This window comes from Chanodichthys erythropterus, chromosome 5 (genome assembly GCF_024489055.1).
Source record: "Chanodichthys erythropterus isolate Z2021 chromosome 5, ASM2448905v1, whole genome shotgun sequence".
Taxonomy (NCBI): Eukaryota; Metazoa; Chordata; class Actinopteri; order Cypriniformes; family Xenocyprididae; genus Chanodichthys; species Chanodichthys erythropterus.
The window spans coordinates 19,743,835-19,762,074 of NC_090225.1; the positions used below are offsets into that span (position 1 = coordinate 19,743,835).

The window sequence follows — 18,240 nt, forward strand, 5'->3', positions numbered from 1 at the left end:
TCAAATTAATGTTCATTGAGCACCAAATCAGCATATTAGAATAATTTCTGAAGAATCATGTGACACTGAAGACTAGAGTAATGGCTGCTGAAAATCTAGCTTTGCCATTAGGAATAAATTACATTTTAAAATAAATGAAAATTTTGTATTGTTATAATATTTTACAGTATTTTTTATCAAACAAATGCAGCCTAATCCTGAGAAGCAGGAGATTTAAGCAAAAGTCTGAACCCGTTTCACCCACTGAATCTCATTTGTGACTTTTCATAGATTTTGAGATCACATTTGAAGCCTGTCTAATCAGTTTTGCAGGCTTGTTGTTCGTATTCTGGGATTTAAAAACAAATTTTAGACATGCATAGTTGTTCTACCTTAAACAGCACTTATCGGTCAAGTTCCTGTACCTACATGATTTCAGTCTGCTGGTCTTTGAGGGTTGGAATTATCCATCCAAGAGGAATGCATTGGAAGTCATTCAGCCAGCTGTGTGAAACAAACATTAACATCTCTTTTTTTTAATCCTGGCTCCAGATTACACATTTTGACAAGAAAATGCTGATCTTAATGGCTTTAATAATAACCACATAACAAGCTCACACATGTCCATCAGAGGAATGCAGTGAATTTTTCAGCAGGTGTGATTGAGGTGTTTTTGTTGTGTTGCAGGGTGATATATCTGCAGGTTAGCATGAATGAGGGTTTGTCCTACATCACAAGCTCAGTGCACATCACTACTGCTGAATGTGTAAGTAAATCTGTCTTCATTTGACAAAACCACTTCTGCCTGTAACAACATGAATGGCAGATTGTTGTGACAGTGATTCAACCTCTCTGAATCTCTTTCTCAAAGACTATTCGACATTGTTGTTTGCTGTCTGCAACTTGTTTGGTTCTTTTCCCTTCTCTTTTACCGTTTCTTTTTCTCTTATGAGGTCTCCTCTGCTTTCTTTCATCAGAGGAGTCTGTTTTTTTTCACGTAAGTTCAAATTAGCAGTAAAAAGACAAATTCCAGCTCTTGGAGCAGCCATTTGCCCTCTTCTTCATTCTCCTTACCTGTTCATTTGTGTTATGCCATTAAATACTCATAAAGGTGTATGTGTGTGTCTCTCTAACTGCAGTTTGATGGGACCATCCTGCTCATCTCATTGCTGGCTGTTTTCCTGTTGTTGGGTTTGGTGCTGATGTGGTGGTTCTGGCCTCTGTGCTGTACAGTGGTATGTCTGTATGTCTCCCAGGTTGAAGCTGTACAAATTTAACATTTACAGTGGTAAAAAAAGGGTAACACTTTACAATAAGGTCAATTTGTTAACATTAATTAATGTATTAACTAACATGAACTAACCATGAGCAATACATTTGTTAATGTCTTTGTTAACGTTGGTTAATAAAAAAAGAGCTGTTCATAATTTGTTCATGTTAGTTCACAGTGCATTAACTAATGTTAACAAATAAAGCTGTTGATTTTAATAATGTATTAGTAAATGTTGAAATTAACATTAACAAAGATTAATAAATGCTGTAGAAGTGCAGTTCATTATTAGTTCATGTTAACTGATGTAGTTTTTAACTAATGAACATTATTGCAAAGTGTTACCAAAAAAAAAAAAACAATTAAAGGGTTAGTTCACCCAAAAATGAAAAATTCTGTCATTTGTGACCACAAAACCAGTCTTAAGGGTCAATTTTTTGAGAATGAGATTTATACATCTTCTGAAAGCTGAATAAATAAGCTTTCCATTGATGTATGGTTTGAGGGTGCAAAAAAATCTAAATATTGAGAAAATCACTTTTAAAGTTGTCCAAATGAAGTCCTTAGCAATGCATATACACTCACAAAAATAATTTTTTATATATTTATGGTAGGAAATTTACAAAATATCTTCATGGATCATGATCTTTACTTAATATCCTAATGATTTTTGGCATAAAAGAAAAATTGATAATTTTGACCCATACAATGTATTGTGGCTATTGCTACAAATATACCTGTGCGACTTATGACTGGTTTTGTGGTCCAGGGTCACATTTATTGCTCATCTTCATGTCGTTCCACATCTGTGGAATTAACTCCTTTGTTAATCTTCAGAACACAAATTAAGATATTTTTGATGAAGTTTAAGAGGTTTCTGTCCCTCCATAGAGATCCAATGCAACTACCACTCCAAGGTCCAGAAAAACAGGAATGACATAATTAAAGTACTCCACGTGACTCCAGTGGTTTAACAAATAAAGCACTCATGTCTCTTCAAAAATTGAGTTTAAGCCACTGGAGTCACATGGAGTACTTTAATGATGGCATTCCTACCTTTCTGGATCTTGGAGTGGTAGTTGCATTGCAAGGAAACATAGGGAGAACCCCCCCAAACAGATCTAGGCAGGTGGTGCTGTGGAAGTTGGAGGGCAAGCGAAATTCCATGGTGCGCTGCAATGAACTGATCCGATTCAAAGTCTGGAATAAATAGGTTATGTAGATAGAACAAAACGAAATGACTGAACCAATCAGCTGCTCTGAAGAGTTTTATGACTGAACTATATATTATCATTATTATTAATACATTTTTCATGTTATGCACACATTCAGTGATTTAACAATATTGGTATATTGATAATAATAATTATTATTATTATTATAAATAATACATTTATGTGTTATTCATACTCAAACAATGATTCACCAATGTTGTTACATTCCCCCAGTGACATTAACTCTGCTTATGCTTCATGCAATATAATGCCTTCATATTTTTATACTTTATAATGTACTGTTTATAGTGATTATGTTTATATTGTACTGCTCTTTGCCTAGATTACATTCTTTCGCTGAGAATTATTTTTCTTTCAGGTCATCAAGGAAGTGCCTCCACCCTCTCCCCCTGAGCCTGTGAGTTTAACTCCCTCTAACCTCATTTTGTGCTCATGTTTGTGTGTGTGTGTATTTAGGCACAACCATACACTCTAATGAACCATGAGAATTTAGAGCCGATATGAATCAGGGCACTAAAAAAACAGATTGCACACGATAAAAGAATAACTCTCATAAGCTGAATCCAGTGCGTTCTAGAAATGCCATCATTCCTTCTAAACCACATTCCCTAACACTGCCAATATCAGCTTCTAACTATTAGTGCAACAGCTTTCAAAAACTGTCCGTCACCATTTAAGGGCATTTTCTATGGCACAGCCGTGTAAATAAAGACAAGTGAGCAGTGTAAGTGGACACAGTGGGGACCACAGGCTCAACCGCAGGATGACTGAATAGCAAAATTCAGGGAAAAAGGCTCATAATGATCCTCTTGTGTTTGCTTTGTTTCCAGAGGTCAAAGGCAAGCAGTCACTGAGGCTGATAGGAAATAAAAGAGCTTTGTGGAAATGGCTTTAGTGTGTGCATCTGTGCTTCTTAACACTGAGAGCGCAAACAAGGCACTCTGTCTCTAAGGCTTCCCTTTGATTTGGAGACACAATGTGCTTGCTACTTTTTGGCTAACATTACTTGACAGTGTCATTGTGTTTATCTGTGTAGGCTTATGCGTTGAGTTTGCTAACTGTGAATTTTAAAAGACAATTCCAACTAAAACAAAAAAGGAATGTTGTTTTCTACATGACTTTGAATCATAGTCATTTTGCGAATTATTATTATTATTATTAGTGTGATATTCGCTTTATGTATGTTTTATGTGCTCAATAGGAGCCTGATGACGAAGATGGCATGCCCAAAAAGAAATGGCCTACAGTAGATGCATCCTACTATGGTGGAAGAGGAGTTGGTGGAATCAAAAGAATGGAGGTGATGCATATTTTTTGTACACGACATGGCTTTATATAGGGTGTCATTTGATCATAGGTTAACACAGGCTATGGGGGGATGGAGACCACACATGACGAGTGATGTTATGAACCCTCAAGGCACTAGAGCACATCACCGTGACCTTAAATGCTCCCTGTCTGCCTGGTGCCAAAACTAGATCATGTGACATCATAAGACATGCTGATGCCTGTAGATTTACTCCTGTAATTTGCAAAGGTAGCAATATTGGACATATTCATTATTGTTCTTTGTAAAACACACACCTTTTTTACAGCTATTGTACCTGTTACATGTTAAGTGCACTACTTAAACACAGTATAATGCAAGCTTGCGTGAAATGTCTTTTGCTCTCAGTCTGTGTGGGATATAAGTGGACTGTGTTCCTCTGGTCTTTAGGTCCGCTGGGGGGACAAGGGCTCCACTGAGGAAGGAGCTAAACTGGAGAAGCCAAAGAACGCTGTGGTGAAAATGCCTGAAGATGAATACGAGCCATATGAACCCAAACTCAGAAAGCCTTATGGGTGCAGACCTGCCAATCATAGGAAGTGGTACAGTCCTATTCAGGTACAGGAGTTTTTTCCGCTTAAAATTTAATATGAAATTATCTGTCTAATCTTTGAAAAGTTTTTAAGGCGAAAAGGTTTTAATAGAACAGTTCTATGTGTCTTAGGGGAAACTGGATGCTTTGTGGGCCCTTTTCCGTCGGGGATATGACCAGGTGTCACTCATGAGACCCCAGCCTGGAGATCAGGTACAACCATGAACCCATTTAAGTTACATACCTAATTCTTTCTCAGAATAGTGACCTGACAATTGTGCTTGAATTTTTCATAATATGCCTCATAAGCAGGATCTACTGAGCTTCATAGTGCTTTTGTTTATCTTATTTATTCTTAGAATAAGCTGCTTTTTTTTGAATGACTGACTCTCATCCATTGTCAGCTGTAAAGGAAAAAATCCGGTAACACTTTATTTTAGAGTCTTTTAGTAAGGTAGTTGTTAAGTTTAGGTATTGGGTAGGATTAAGAATGTAGAGTAAGGTAACGCAGAATAAGACATTAATTTGTGCTTAATAAGTACTGGGGCTGGACGATATATCGCATGCGATTGTCATGCGCATTTCGTCAGTAAAGCCGGTTCCCTGATTACCGCTAAATCGCCATGACCTGCTTTCAAGGGGAGCGGCATTTAATAGACAGGTAATCAGGGAACCGGCTTTATTGACGAAATGCGCGTGATGATCGCATGCAATATATTGCCCAGCCCTAATAAGTACTAATAAATAGCCAATATTCTAGTAATATGCATGCTAATAAGCAACTATTAATAAGCAGTAAATTAGGAGTTTATTGATGGAAAAGTCATAGTTAATAGTTTATATGTGTTCCCTATACTAAAGTGGTACCAAAAATCTTTATGTAAAATGTGAAGTTTATTTTAAAGTGCTTAAAGTATTTGTTACAGTCAAACCAAAATTTATTCAGACACCTTGAACATTTCATTCATTAATACAGTTTATTCACTATAGTTAAAAAAAATTTTAATAAATATGACAAGATCTCAGAGTTAAACTGTGTCAGAGAAAATTCATCTTAATTAATCTAATTAATGATAATTAATTAGATAACACTTAAGCAAAACATGGTCAGGTCAAAGTGTCTGAATAATTTTTGGTTCCAAATTTTTATCAATTTTACTGGTAGTCCACTGTATGAAAAATTTTTGGCCAATCTCAGTGTAACGAATGGGAGGCTCAGGCAGGAGATCCAAGTGCAGCATTTATTTACAAGTGAGAGTGGTCGTACAGGCAGGGTCAAAACAGGAACAAACAGGAACAGTGAGGAACAGGCAGAGTCATAATCCAGGTACAAGCAGAGGTCGGGACTGGCAGATATCACTCACAGGTCGGTACACAAAGCAAGAGTCAGGACAGGAAGCAATGGGTCAATAAACAGGAAACAGGCAGTAACGGCAACAAACAGGCAGACAGGAATAATAATGCTCGGAAATGACACACTGGGTAATCAAGACTTCGCGGTGAGGTGGTGTGTGTGTGAGTCTTTTATAGTCCTGGTAATGAGTATCAGCTGGGTGTGGTGATCAGTGTGGAGTGTGCATGGCTGTATGTGGCAACAGGTGATTGGTGGAGTGAGTGCATGTGATAGGCAGAGAGGATTATGGGTAATGTAGTCCGGGATGTGACAGGAACAGACGTGATCGTGACACTCAGTGGCGTGCAGTGGTGTTCTGAAATGAGGAGGCAAACTATGACCTGTTTTTTATTTATTTTTTATTTTTTTATAAATCAAATGTAAATTCATGTCCGTTACTTTTAACGTTTTCACATTTTTCTTGTTAAATGAACATTACATTACACCACAGTTCTATTTTGTATTTTTACATTAACAATATAATTAATGTTCTTTTTATTAAAACCAAGTCAACCTCATCAAGTTAGTGTTTTAAGCATGTTTACATTTATTCCTAAATAATAACTAAAGGCAGTAACAATTTAAATTATATATTTTATTTGTGAGTTGATTTTCAGCTGTTCTTTGTAATAGTCAACTTATTTCGGATCATCAGTCATGCTTGGTAAACACTGTCACAGACACGAAGATGTATCTTTAATTTCACCAAGCTGATTGCTCACTAAAACCCCCACAGTCATCATGTTTTCAGGTTTTTTCACATTTGAATTTGACGTGACATAAAGCGGTGATGTCTAATGGGTGAGCTGTTTACTTTATAATTAGTTGACGGCATCATTTTGTTCATTCAAATTGACGTGCGGAACACACGTAAACAATAGGCGGGATTTATTGCACAAACCAATCACATCCAATGATAATCAATCATATCCAGTCATAGTGCAATGGAGGCATTGCCTCTTCTCACGTAAGTTTCCCCCATTCATTCTCAATTACCGCCCACAAAACCCACCACACACTTTAGGGGCTTTGTTCATTCTCTATGAGCTCAAGGGCTCATATATATATATAAAATCTGTGCTTTACCACAATTCTGTCTCTGAGCTCTTCAGGCTGTTCCTTTGACCTCATGATGCTCATTTGCTCTGACATGCACTGTGAGCTGTAAGGTCTTATATAGACAGGTGTGTGGCTTTCCTAATCAAGTCCGAATCAGTATAATCAAACACAGCTGGACTCAAATGAGGGTGTAGAACCATCTCAAGGATGATCAGAAGAAATGGACAGCACCTGAGTTAAATATGAGTGTCACAGCAAAGGGTCTGAACACTTAGGACCATGTGATATTTCAGTTTTTCTTTTTTAATAAATCTGCAAAAATGTCAACAACTCTGTGTTTTTTTGTCAAAATGAGGTGCTGTGTGTACATTAATGAGGAAAAAAATTTAACTTAAATGATTTTAGTAAATGGCTGCAATATAACAAAGAGTGAAAAATTTAAGGGGGTCTGAATACTTTCTGTACCCACTGTATATATATATATATATATATATATATATATATATATATATATATATATATATATATATATATATATATATATATATACATATATATAATATATATAATTAATATATATATATATATATATAATTAATATATATATATATATATATATATATATATATATATATATATAATATATGGACACATTAAAATTATCAAAAGTGACAGTAAAGACAAAAAATATTTCTATTCTATTAATCAAATTAATTCTGTTCTTTTTTACTTTATTTTCATCAAAGAATAAAGATGTATCACGGTGTAACGAAGTTCGTAAATATGGGAAGAAGGATGCGGGAACCGGCGAACGTTCAAACAAAGTTTAATTCCAAAATAAACAAAGAACAAAACGAAAGTAATGCCGGCAGACCCTCGCGGACGTCTGCTGGCCACACAAACATAACAAAACATAAAATAAAGTCCAGGCCTGGTCCTCTCTCGTCCTTCACGGTAGTCGCTCCTCCTTTTATGCTCCCGGAGCTCCTCCGTGAGGGACTCAAGGCCGGTGCGCCTCCCAGGTGAAGCTCATTAACACCCGCGTCACCGGCCTCGCGCGTTCCCTCACGGCTCTCGCCAGCCCTGGTCGCCACACACGGTTTCCTCTAAAATATTAAGCAGCACAACTGTTTTCAACTGTGATTGTCACGATCACCGTCTGCCCCTGTCAAGTTTCGGACTACATTTCCCATCATCCCCCCCTGTCAATCACATGCACTCACTCCACCAATCACCTGTTGCCACATACAGTCATGCACACTCCACACTAATCACCACACCCAGCTGATACGCATTACCTGGACTATAAAGGACTCACACATACACCACCCATTTGCGAAGTCTTGTTTACCCTGTGTGACATTTCTGAGCGTTTCCCTGTGTTTATTGTCTGCCTGTTTATCGTTACCGATCCTGCCTGTTTCCTGTTTATCGACCCGTTGCTGCCTGTCCTGACCCTTGCTTTGTATACCGACCTGTGAGTGATATCTGCCTGTCCTGATCATTGCCTGTTCCTTGACCACGATTCTGCCTGTTCCTTGCTGTTCCTGTTTGCTCCTGTTTGACCCTGCCTGTACGACCACTCTCACTTTAATAAATGCTGCACATGGATCTCTGCCTCAGTCCCGATTCGTTACAGAAGACTTCGCCACCACCACGATCCAGCAGCTTTCCCGGAGGATCTCTACACGGTATGGACATTAATCAATTGTTGTTATGGAGTACGCAGGGCACACGATCACTGGAGGATTACATCACAGAATACCTGAACATTGCATATTATTCAGATCTGCCTGACTGTGCACTTATTGACTTTTTCTGCGATGGTGTCAACCAACCACTCAAAGAACAATTAATTCGTGAGGGACCCCGTTCTTCTCTTAGTAATTTCCTGGACTATGTGTTATTGACTGTTGGTTCTCTGTTTACCGTGGGGGTCGCGGAGGAATGGGACACCGAGATAAACCACGTAATGGCCGCTGCGCCAAAGGACATTCACAAAATGGCGGCTACCACCATAACAACACCGAGCCACATCTCCGCTGATCGCCCAGAGCCACGTCAAGCCTACGCAGATCGCCCAGAGCAACGTCACGTCTCCGCTGATCGCCCAGAGCAACGTCACGCCTTCGCTGATCGCCCAGAGCAACGTCACGCCTTCGCTGATCGCCCAGAGCAACGTCACGCCTTCGCTGATCGCCCAGAGCAACATCACGCCTTCGCTGATCGCCCAGAGCAATGTCACGCCTTCGCTGATCGCCCAGAGCAACGTCACGTCGCCGCTGATCGCCCAGAGTCACGTCAGGTCTCTAGATCAGTCCGGGAGTGGAGAGGGTTGCGTTCCAGTGTGACCGATCCCCCGTTGATTTCAGTCCGAGCAGCTGGCAGCCCCAAGTCTCCGTCGGCCGCTTCGCTCTCAAGCCCGCCGGCCGCTTCGCACTCAAGCCCGCCGGCCGCTTCGCACTCAAGCCCGCCGGCCGCTTCGCTCTCAAGCCAGCCGGTCGCTTCGCTCTCAAGCCAGCTGGCCGCTCCGCTCTCAAGCCAGTCGGCCGCTTCGCTCTCAAGCCAGCCGGCCGCTTCGCTCTCAAACCTGCCGGTTGCTACGCTCTCAAGCTCGCCGGTCTCAACGCTCTCAAGCTCGCCGGTTTCAACGCTCTCAAGCTCGCCGGTTTCAACGCTCTCAAGCTCGCCGGTTGCTATGGACTCTTGTTCGCCGATTGCAGTGGACTTATGCACCCTGGACGCGATGGACGAAATGGCTGCTTTGCCAGTGCCCACGGGCAAGATGGCCGCCCCTGCGGTGCTCAAGGATGCAGGGGTTGTTCCAGCCATTGAGTCCGCTTCAGCCAGTGAGTCTGCTCCAGAAACCGCTTCAGTCGGTGAACCATCGACTCATCCTCGGAAGAGGAGGAGGAGGAGGAGGAAGGCTCCATCTGTTCTTCCCCCTCTTACGTCCAAACGTCTTGTCCTGCCGGCGCCACCTGTGCTCCTCGCTCTGCCGGCGCCACCTGTGCTTCTTGCCCTGCCGGCGCCACCTGTGCTTCTTGCCCTGCCGGCGCCACCTGTGCTTCTAGCCCTGCCGGCGCCATCCACGCTTCTAGCCCTGCCGGCGCCATCCACGCTTCTAGCCCTGCCAGCGCCATCCACGCTTCTAGCCCTGCCGGCGCCATCCACGCTTCTAGCCCTGCCGGCGCCTTCCACGCTTCCAGCCCTGCCGGCGCCACTCAGGAGTCTTGCCCTGACGGCTTCACCCACACGCCTGGCCCTGCCGCCGCCACCCGAACCCCTTGCCCACGAACCTGCGACGGGCCCCGCTGAAATCCCTAAGAACTTTTTGGGGGGGGGCAGTATACCTAGGGGTGGGGAGTTTGTGGGTGGGAACCCTGCACGGCCGCGGTCATCAGCGGTCCCTGAACTGCCCAGACCACCTGACCCGCCGTGGTCGCCAGAGACTCTTGACCTGCCATGGCTGCCCAAGCCACCTGAACTGCCGTGGCCGCCCTTGCCACCTGACCTGCCGTGGCCGCCCTTGCCACCTGACCTGCCGTGGCCGCCCTTGCCACCTGACCTGCCGTGGCCGCCCTTGCCACCTGACCTGCCGTGGCCGCCTGAGCCACCTGACCTGCCGTGGCCGCCTGAGCCACCTGACCTGCCGTGGCCGCCTGAGCCACCTGACCTGCCGTGGCCGCCTGAGCCACCTGACCTGCCGTGGCCGCCTGAGCCACCTGACCCGCCGTGGCTGCCCGTAGCACCTGACCTGCCGTGGCTGTTCTGGAACCTGCATTGGAGATTCCATTCCTGTCAGCTGTTTAATCTCCAATGCACCCACCCCCCCTCCCTTATTGGTGTCATCTACGGCGCGAGGTCGCGCCTTCCGGGAGGGGGGCGTTATGTCACGATCACCGTCTGCCCCTGTCAAGTTTCGGACTACATTTCCCATCATCCCCCCCTGTCAATCACATGCACTCACTCCACCAATCACCTGTTGCCACATACAGTCATGCACACTCCACACTAATCACCACACCCAGCTGATACGCATTACCTGGACTATAAAGGACTCACACATACACCACCCATTTGCGAAGTCTTGTTTACCCTGTGTGACATTTCTGAGCGTTTCCCTGTGTTTATTGTCTGCCTGTTTATCGTTACCGATCCTGCCTGTTTCCTGTTTATCGACCCGTTGCTGCCTGTCCTGACCCTTGCTTTGTATACCGACCTGTGAGTGATATCTGCCTGTCCTGATCATTGCCTGTTCCTTGACCACGATTCTGCCTGTTCCTTGCTGTTCCTGTTTGCTCCTGTTTGACCCTGCCTGTACGACCACTCTCACTTTAATAAATGCTGCACATGGATCTCTGCCTCAGTCCCGATTCGTTACAGAAGACTTCGCCACCACCACGATCCAGCAGCTTTCCCGGAGGATCTCTACACGGTATGGACATTAATCAATTGTTGTTATGGAGTACGCAGGGCACACGATCACTGGAGGATTACATCACAGAATACCTGAACATTGCATATTATTCAGATCTGCCTGACTGTGCACTTATTGACTTTTTCTGCGATGGTGTCAACCAACCACTCAAAGAACAATTAATTCGTGAGGGACCCCGTTCTTCTCTTAGTAATTTCCTGGACTATGTGTTATTGACTGTTGGTTCTCTGTTTACCGTGGGGGTCGCGGAGGAATGCGACACCGAGATAAACCACGTAATGGCCGCTGCGCCAAAGGACATTCACAAAATGGCGGCTACCACCATAACAACACCGAGCCACATCTCCGCTGATCGCCCAGAGCCACGTCAAGCCTACGCAGATCGCCCAGAGCAACGTCACGTCTCCGCTGATCGCCCAGAGCAACGTCACGCCTTCGCTGATCGCCCAGAGCAACGTCACGCCTTCGCTGATCGCCCAGAGCAACGTCACGCCTTCGCTGATCGCCCAGAGCAACATCACGCCTTCGCTGATCGCCCAGAGCAATGTCACGCCTTCGCTGATCGCCCAGAGCAACGTCACGTCGCCGCTGATCGCCCAGAGTCACGTCAGGTCTCTAGATCAGTCCGGGAGTGGAGAGGGTTGCGTTCCAGTGTGACCGATCCCCCGTTGATTTCAGTCCGAGCAGCTGGCAGCCCCAAGTCTCCGTCGGCCGCTTCGCTCTCAAGCCCGCCGGCCGCTTCGCACTCAAGCCCGCCGGCCGCTTCGCACTCAAGCCCGCCGGCCGCTTCGCTCTCAAGCCAGCCGGTCGCTTCGCTCTCAAGCCAGCTGGCCGCTCCGCTCTCAAGCCAGTCGGCCGCTTCGCTCTCAAGCCAGCCGGCCGCTTCGCTCTCAAACCTGCCGGTTGCTACGCTCTCAAGCTCGCCGGTCTCAACGCTCTCAAGCTCGCCGGTTTCAACGCTCTCAAGCTCGCCGGTTTCAACGCTCTCAAGCTCGCCGGTTGCTATGGACTCTTGTTCGCCGATTGCAGTGGACTTATGCACCCTGGACGCGATGGACGAAATGGCTGCTTTGCCAGTGCCCACGGGCAAGATGGCCGCCCCTGCGGTGCTCAAGGATGCAGGGGTTGTTCCAGCCATTGAGTCCGCTTCAGCCAGTGAGTCTGCTCCAGAAACCGCTTCAGTCGGTGAACCATCGACTCATCCTCGGAAGAGGAGGAGGAGGAGGAGGAAGGCTCCATCTGTTCTTCCCCCTCTTACGTCCAAACGTCTTGTCCTGCCGGCGCCACCTGTGCTCCTCGCTCTGCCGGCGCCACCTGTGCTTCTTGCCCTGCCGGCGCCACCTGTGCTTCTTGCCCTGCCGGCGCCACCTGTGCTTCTAGCCCTGCCGGCGCCATCCACGCTTCTAGCCCTGCCGGCGCCATCCACGCTTCTAGCCCTGCCAGCGCCATCCACGCTTCTAGCCCTGCCGGCGCCATCCACGCTTCTAGCCCTGCCGGCGCCTTCCACGCTTCCAGCCCTGCCGGCGCCACTCAGGAGTCTTGCCCTGACGGCTTCACCCACACGCCTGGCCCTGCCGCCGCCACCCGAACCCCTTGCCCACGAACCTGCGACGGGCCCCGCTGAAATCCCTAAGAACTTTTTGGGGGGGGGCAGTATACCTAGGGGTGGGGAGTTTGTGGGTGGGAACCCTGCACGGCCGCGGTCATCAGCGGTCCCTGAACTGCCCAGACCACCTGACCCGCCGTGGTCGCCAGAGACTCTTGACCTGCCATGGCTGCCCAAGCCACCTGAACTGCCGTGGCCGCCCTTGCCACCTGACCTGCCGTGGCCGCCCTTGCCACCTGACCTGCCGTGGCCGCCCTTGCCACCTGACCTGCCGTGGCCGCCCTTGCCACCTGACCTGCCGTGGCCGCCTGAGCCACCTGACCTGCCGTGGCCGCCTGAGCCACCTGACCTGCCGTGGCCGCCTGAGCCACCTGACCTGCCGTGGCCGCCTGAGCCACCTGACCTGCCGTGGCCGCCTGAGCCACCTGACCCGCCGTGGCTGCCCGTAGCACCTGACCTGCCGTGGCTGTTCTGGAACCTGCATTGGAGATTCCGTTCCTGTCAGCTGTTTAATCTCCAATGCACCCACCCCCCCTCCCTTATTGGTGTCATCTACGGCGCGAGGTCGCGCCTTCCGGGAGGGGCGTTATGTCACGATCACCGTCTGCCCCTGTCAAGTTTCGGACTACATTTCCCATCATCCCCCCTGTCAATCACATGCACTCACTCCACCAATCACCTGTTGCCACATACAGTCATGCACACTCCACACTAATCACCACACCCAGCTGATACGCATTACCTGGACTATAAAGGACTCACACATACACCACCCATTTGCGAAGTCTTGTTTACCCTGTGTGACATTTCTGAGCGTTTCCCTGTGTTTATTGTCTGCCTGTTTATCGTTACCGATCCTGCCTGTTTCCTGTTTATCGACCCGTTGCTGCCTGTCCTGACCCTTGCTTTGTATACCGACCTGTGAGTGATATCTGCCTGTCCTGATCATTGCCTGTTCCTTGACCACGATTCTGCCTGTTCCTTGCTGTTCCTGTTTGCTCCTGTTTGACCCTGCCTGTACGACCACTCTCACTTTAATAAATGCTGCACATGGATCTCTGCCTCAGTCCCGATTCGTTACAGTGATAATAATGTATGAAAATGTATGAAATAATACGAGTAATATGAAATAATAATGTACGAATAATACGAAGCACCAAATCAGCATATTAGAATGATTTCTGAAGGATCATGTGACACGGAAGACTGTAGTATTTGCTACTGAAATATAAAAAATAAACTTTTCCATCACAGGAATAAATTACATTTTAAAATATTTTATATTTATATTTAGAAAATAGTTATATTAAATTGTAATAATATTTTAAAATATTACTGTTACAAACAGTAAATGCTGCCTTAGTGAGCATTAGTGTCTTGTTTAATAATAATAATAACAATAATAATAATTGATTCCATAGTGAAATTTATCAATATAAATAGATTATTCTGAATAAAAATGAATATTTGATCCCTTGGGTATGCTTATGGGTTGCTGCCATAAAGGAAAGTGAAGCAGTTCACTTGTTTTGGAACAGAGCTGTTGTGACATTCCCATCACTCCTGAGCATGCTCAGTTGCCGGGACAGGAAATAGCAGTGTAATTACACCGCTCTTAATTCCTCCTCACATGGAGCAGTCGTGTGGCCGAGCACAGTCACTCATTCTCTTGTGCCTTTTGTAAGAGACGTCCCTCAGTGTCTGAGCCCTGCTCTCTGCACCCTGCATTATTCTATCAGCACAAGCTGTGTCATGGCAACACATCTGTGTGTCTGTGAAAGGCATCTTTCATGTGGGCCGCAGTGCTGAGGGCCGTACAGTATGATCCCATTGACATGAGCAGACTATAGCTCCGTTCCCACTGTAGATGGCCCGATCTGATTTACTTTGGTTTCATTCTTCACTGCTCCATAATGGGCCACTTGTCTGTGGGACTGCCAGTGTCCAGCTGCTCAATGTACTTTGCATGAGCTTTAGAAGGTGCTGGTAAAGGCAGCAGACACTGCAAAGGGCGAGGTTTGGATGGAAACAGCTGTGCCATTCAGGGAGATTTGGGGTGTAGTTGTGTGTTTCATGCCCACCTGCAACACACTAGACAGCAGACACAAACAACTCGCTGTGCCCAAACAAGACCTCTGCTCAGCTACAGACGGCCTAATCTCTATATTAGTCTACATCTTTCTCTTTTTGTAACTCTTTGCATTCCCTAGCTGTGACTGATCCTCTGTCTGTCTCTTTCTCCTCCGTCTCTGTATTCCCTTTGTCTTTTCTTCTGTTTTCTATTCCTACCAAAGGGCCTCTTATGTATATGGTTCCGGTCTTGTGGAGTTCAAAGATGGATTGCAACTAAACAGACTATCATTATATTGCTGGTAAAGCAGCACTGGATTGATATTCGTCAATCACATTGGTTATGGATTTTTTCTAAATTAGTTCACATCCTTCTCCCTTTATAAGACATATTTCGAAATCCCTTATGCTTCGTATTGAACTTCGTCATTCAGCATGAAATGTAAAGTCTTTTGGTAACACTTTAGTATGGGGAACAATTCTCACTTTAGTTGCTTATTAGCTTGCATATTGCATATTTATTAGTACTTATTAATGCACATATTAATGCCTTATTCTGCATGACCATATTCTACATCCCTAAATCCTACCCTATACCTAAACTTAACCACTACAACAACTACCTTATTAACTATTAACCCTTTGACGCGTATGATCGCACCGGTGTGATTAAAAAGTTCAGTGCAGCACGTGATCAACTGCCAAATTCAAATGTAGGCTACTTGCGCATTTAGCTGGTGCCAAGCCAGAGGCGAACACACTCCGCGCTTTCATATCACAAATATACAGTGTTTTCAACCACATAATGTTTATTTTAGGTTTCATATATTTAAATACATATGAGTACTAGCAAACCAATACATTCAGAATTTGTAAAATACACACTGATGTCTATGGAATTGGCAACAACATTCCTTTCCATTATAATTAGATGACACGTTTTATTCATATAAGATACACAAATGTGTAAGTAACTTTAAAGTTTACTCTATTCTTCCCCAGTTCACCGACTCACTTACTTTCATGTATTTCAGGAGAAGTGGATGAATTCACATGTTGTAAATCCAACAGATCCGATTCTCTGTTCGGCGCAAACTAACATGGCGGCGCCCATTGCACATATAGTTCATCTAACATAATCGTTATAAAGGTGTTTAAACAGCAAAACACATCCACTTGCACATATTTGACAATCGGAATATCAGATATTTCATGCTATAGTTAACAAAGTTGAATATTTTGAATAAAAAAGGAAAAATGAAATAAAAGCATATCTTCAAGACTGTATTTTGAAAATCTCCCATTTATTTACATCAAAGTCCCTTTAAAGCAGAACTAAGTAACTTTTTTTACCTTCATAAATAGTTTTCTAAGTCCTTACGATGGTTAATTGACTTGTAGTGGTGTGCTTGAGGCGTGCACTAACCCCCTCTGGCACGTCTACGCCAGAATACAGCACTTGCAAGTTGAGCTGCATCGATCCGACACAATCTTGCCTCATGTTCACGCGAGAGTGACAAAATGCTTTACGGTAATTCAAAAACAATGTATATATTATGACTTTATAAGACAATTTCGAAAAATTACCCACCTCCATCGAGATTTCTTGTACTGTATTTGCAAAACTACTGCGCTGGTGAGCGTTGTAGTCGTTGTAGTCCAGAGCTGCGCTTGGAGTATTTATGACAGTGTGATTCACTGAAGGAACCTGTAGGGGGAGCTTCGCAAATCTTACTGAGTTCCGCTTTAAGTGTTATTCTATTGTCTTTGATTTACACTGATAGGATGCTTGTGCATTCAAATTCTGCAACCGCATGACATTATTTGCATTCTGGATTGCGATTGGTCATGTTTCTTACATCTATTGCATACTGAATTGTTCTTTTTTTGACTGAACTGTTCTTTTTCAAGATTTTTGTCAAAAACTGAAAGTTATCCACAGTTACTGTTACTAAAATAAAACTGGGGTCATTTAGAATTAGCCACTATTGTTGATTTTTTTTTTTTTTTTAAATGGCAGATTGTGAAACCTCCTTACAGTACATTAATATGAGGTCTCATATTAATATGTTATTTGTAATTTTACTATAGCAAAAAACTAATGAATTTTGGAAGAAACTACTTTTACCATGGTAACATTTTGTAAGAGCAATGGAAACAGCAGTGTTCAACTGAAACCTAAAACCTGTATTTACATAAAACTTCAACAGTAATCTTCTGCAGTCTTCTAAACACTATTTTCCTCCATGAAGTGCAAATTTAGTTATTATTTCTGACTTGTTTCTGTTGGCTTCAGAAGCTACTGTCTACACTTGCCGTACATTTTATTAGTTTCAAAATATTGGTGGTGTTATATTATAAATTCAAGTAATTGAAACATATTGAACAGTGTTGTTCAAATCTTTGAAGTCAAATTGATCTTATATTTTGAATGAATGTTAAACATTAACATGTATGACCTGAGATAATGTGTAGATGAGTCACAGATGAGTCCTGGGTCAAACTCTTTACCCACTGGCCTCAGTGCACACATTGTGATGCAGAGGTGACAGCCTTGCTTTATTACTCACTTATAGTTGTTGTGTAAAGAAAGAAGCTCTTGTTGTTGAAAGTCTTTGTCTGGTCAGTTTACAAGCTTCACCTCACATGCTCAGTATCTGCCCCCTCACGTCTAAGTGCCTTCTACAATTGAGACAAAGAAACTCTGTGGAATAGAGAGTGTTTTTGTTTTGTTTTTCTTAATGACCCACATGAATGTAAAAGTTGTGGCAAGAAAGACTCTGGTTAACAGAAGGAAATGGCTTTTTAACATAATTTACGAGTCAAGGTGAATGACATGCTCCTCCGATTGTTCTCAAGGATTCCTCTCTCATGTGCGGTTCCACGTTAGAGTCTAACCCTCGCGTAACCAATGCTTGGTGGTCTGATTTAACAGCTTATTAAACAGAGAGCCCCGTAATGTGACATGGGGCTCATTCGGCAAAGGGGGAGCTGAGTTTTATTGTGATGGGCTATTGTCAGGTTGGTGGGGGGTTGTGGTGATTGATTCATGTCTGTCTGGCTGGGGGGAGCAAAGCCATCACTTTGCCAGTCTTGTGCAGCGAAATGGACAATTTGGCGAGCAGCACAGCAACAGGCCTGCACAAGGGTGAGCATATGGGCCGAATGAGAATGGAGGCTCATGAATACTGTGCAGATGTGGGTGGAGGGAGTGGGGAAGAGAAATCTGTCCATATGGTGTTTTAACTACTGTGGATGGCCCCCAGCAGGCTACAAGATTCTACAGGTTTTAGATCAGGGGACTTAAACTCAAATTACCTGGTGGCCA

At 44.3% G+C, this 18,240-nt stretch overlaps 1 protein-coding gene across 1 annotated transcript in view; it reads left to right on the forward strand.

The window, feature by feature from the left end:
* Positions 1 to 18,240, forward strand: part of antxr1d (ANTXR cell adhesion molecule 1d) — a 35,139-nt gene that overhangs the window by 12,743 nt on the left and 4,156 nt on the right. The window contains exons 12-17 of the mRNA XM_067385332.1: positions 667 to 745; positions 1,119 to 1,214; positions 2,843 to 2,881; positions 3,686 to 3,784; positions 4,202 to 4,369; positions 4,476 to 4,556. Coding sequence (XP_067241433.1) covers positions 667 to 745; positions 1,119 to 1,214; positions 2,843 to 2,881; positions 3,686 to 3,784; positions 4,202 to 4,369; positions 4,476 to 4,556 — 562 coding nt within the window. The remainder of the gene's footprint in view (positions 1 to 666; positions 746 to 1,118; positions 1,215 to 2,842; positions 2,882 to 3,685; positions 3,785 to 4,201; positions 4,370 to 4,475; positions 4,557 to 18,240) is intronic.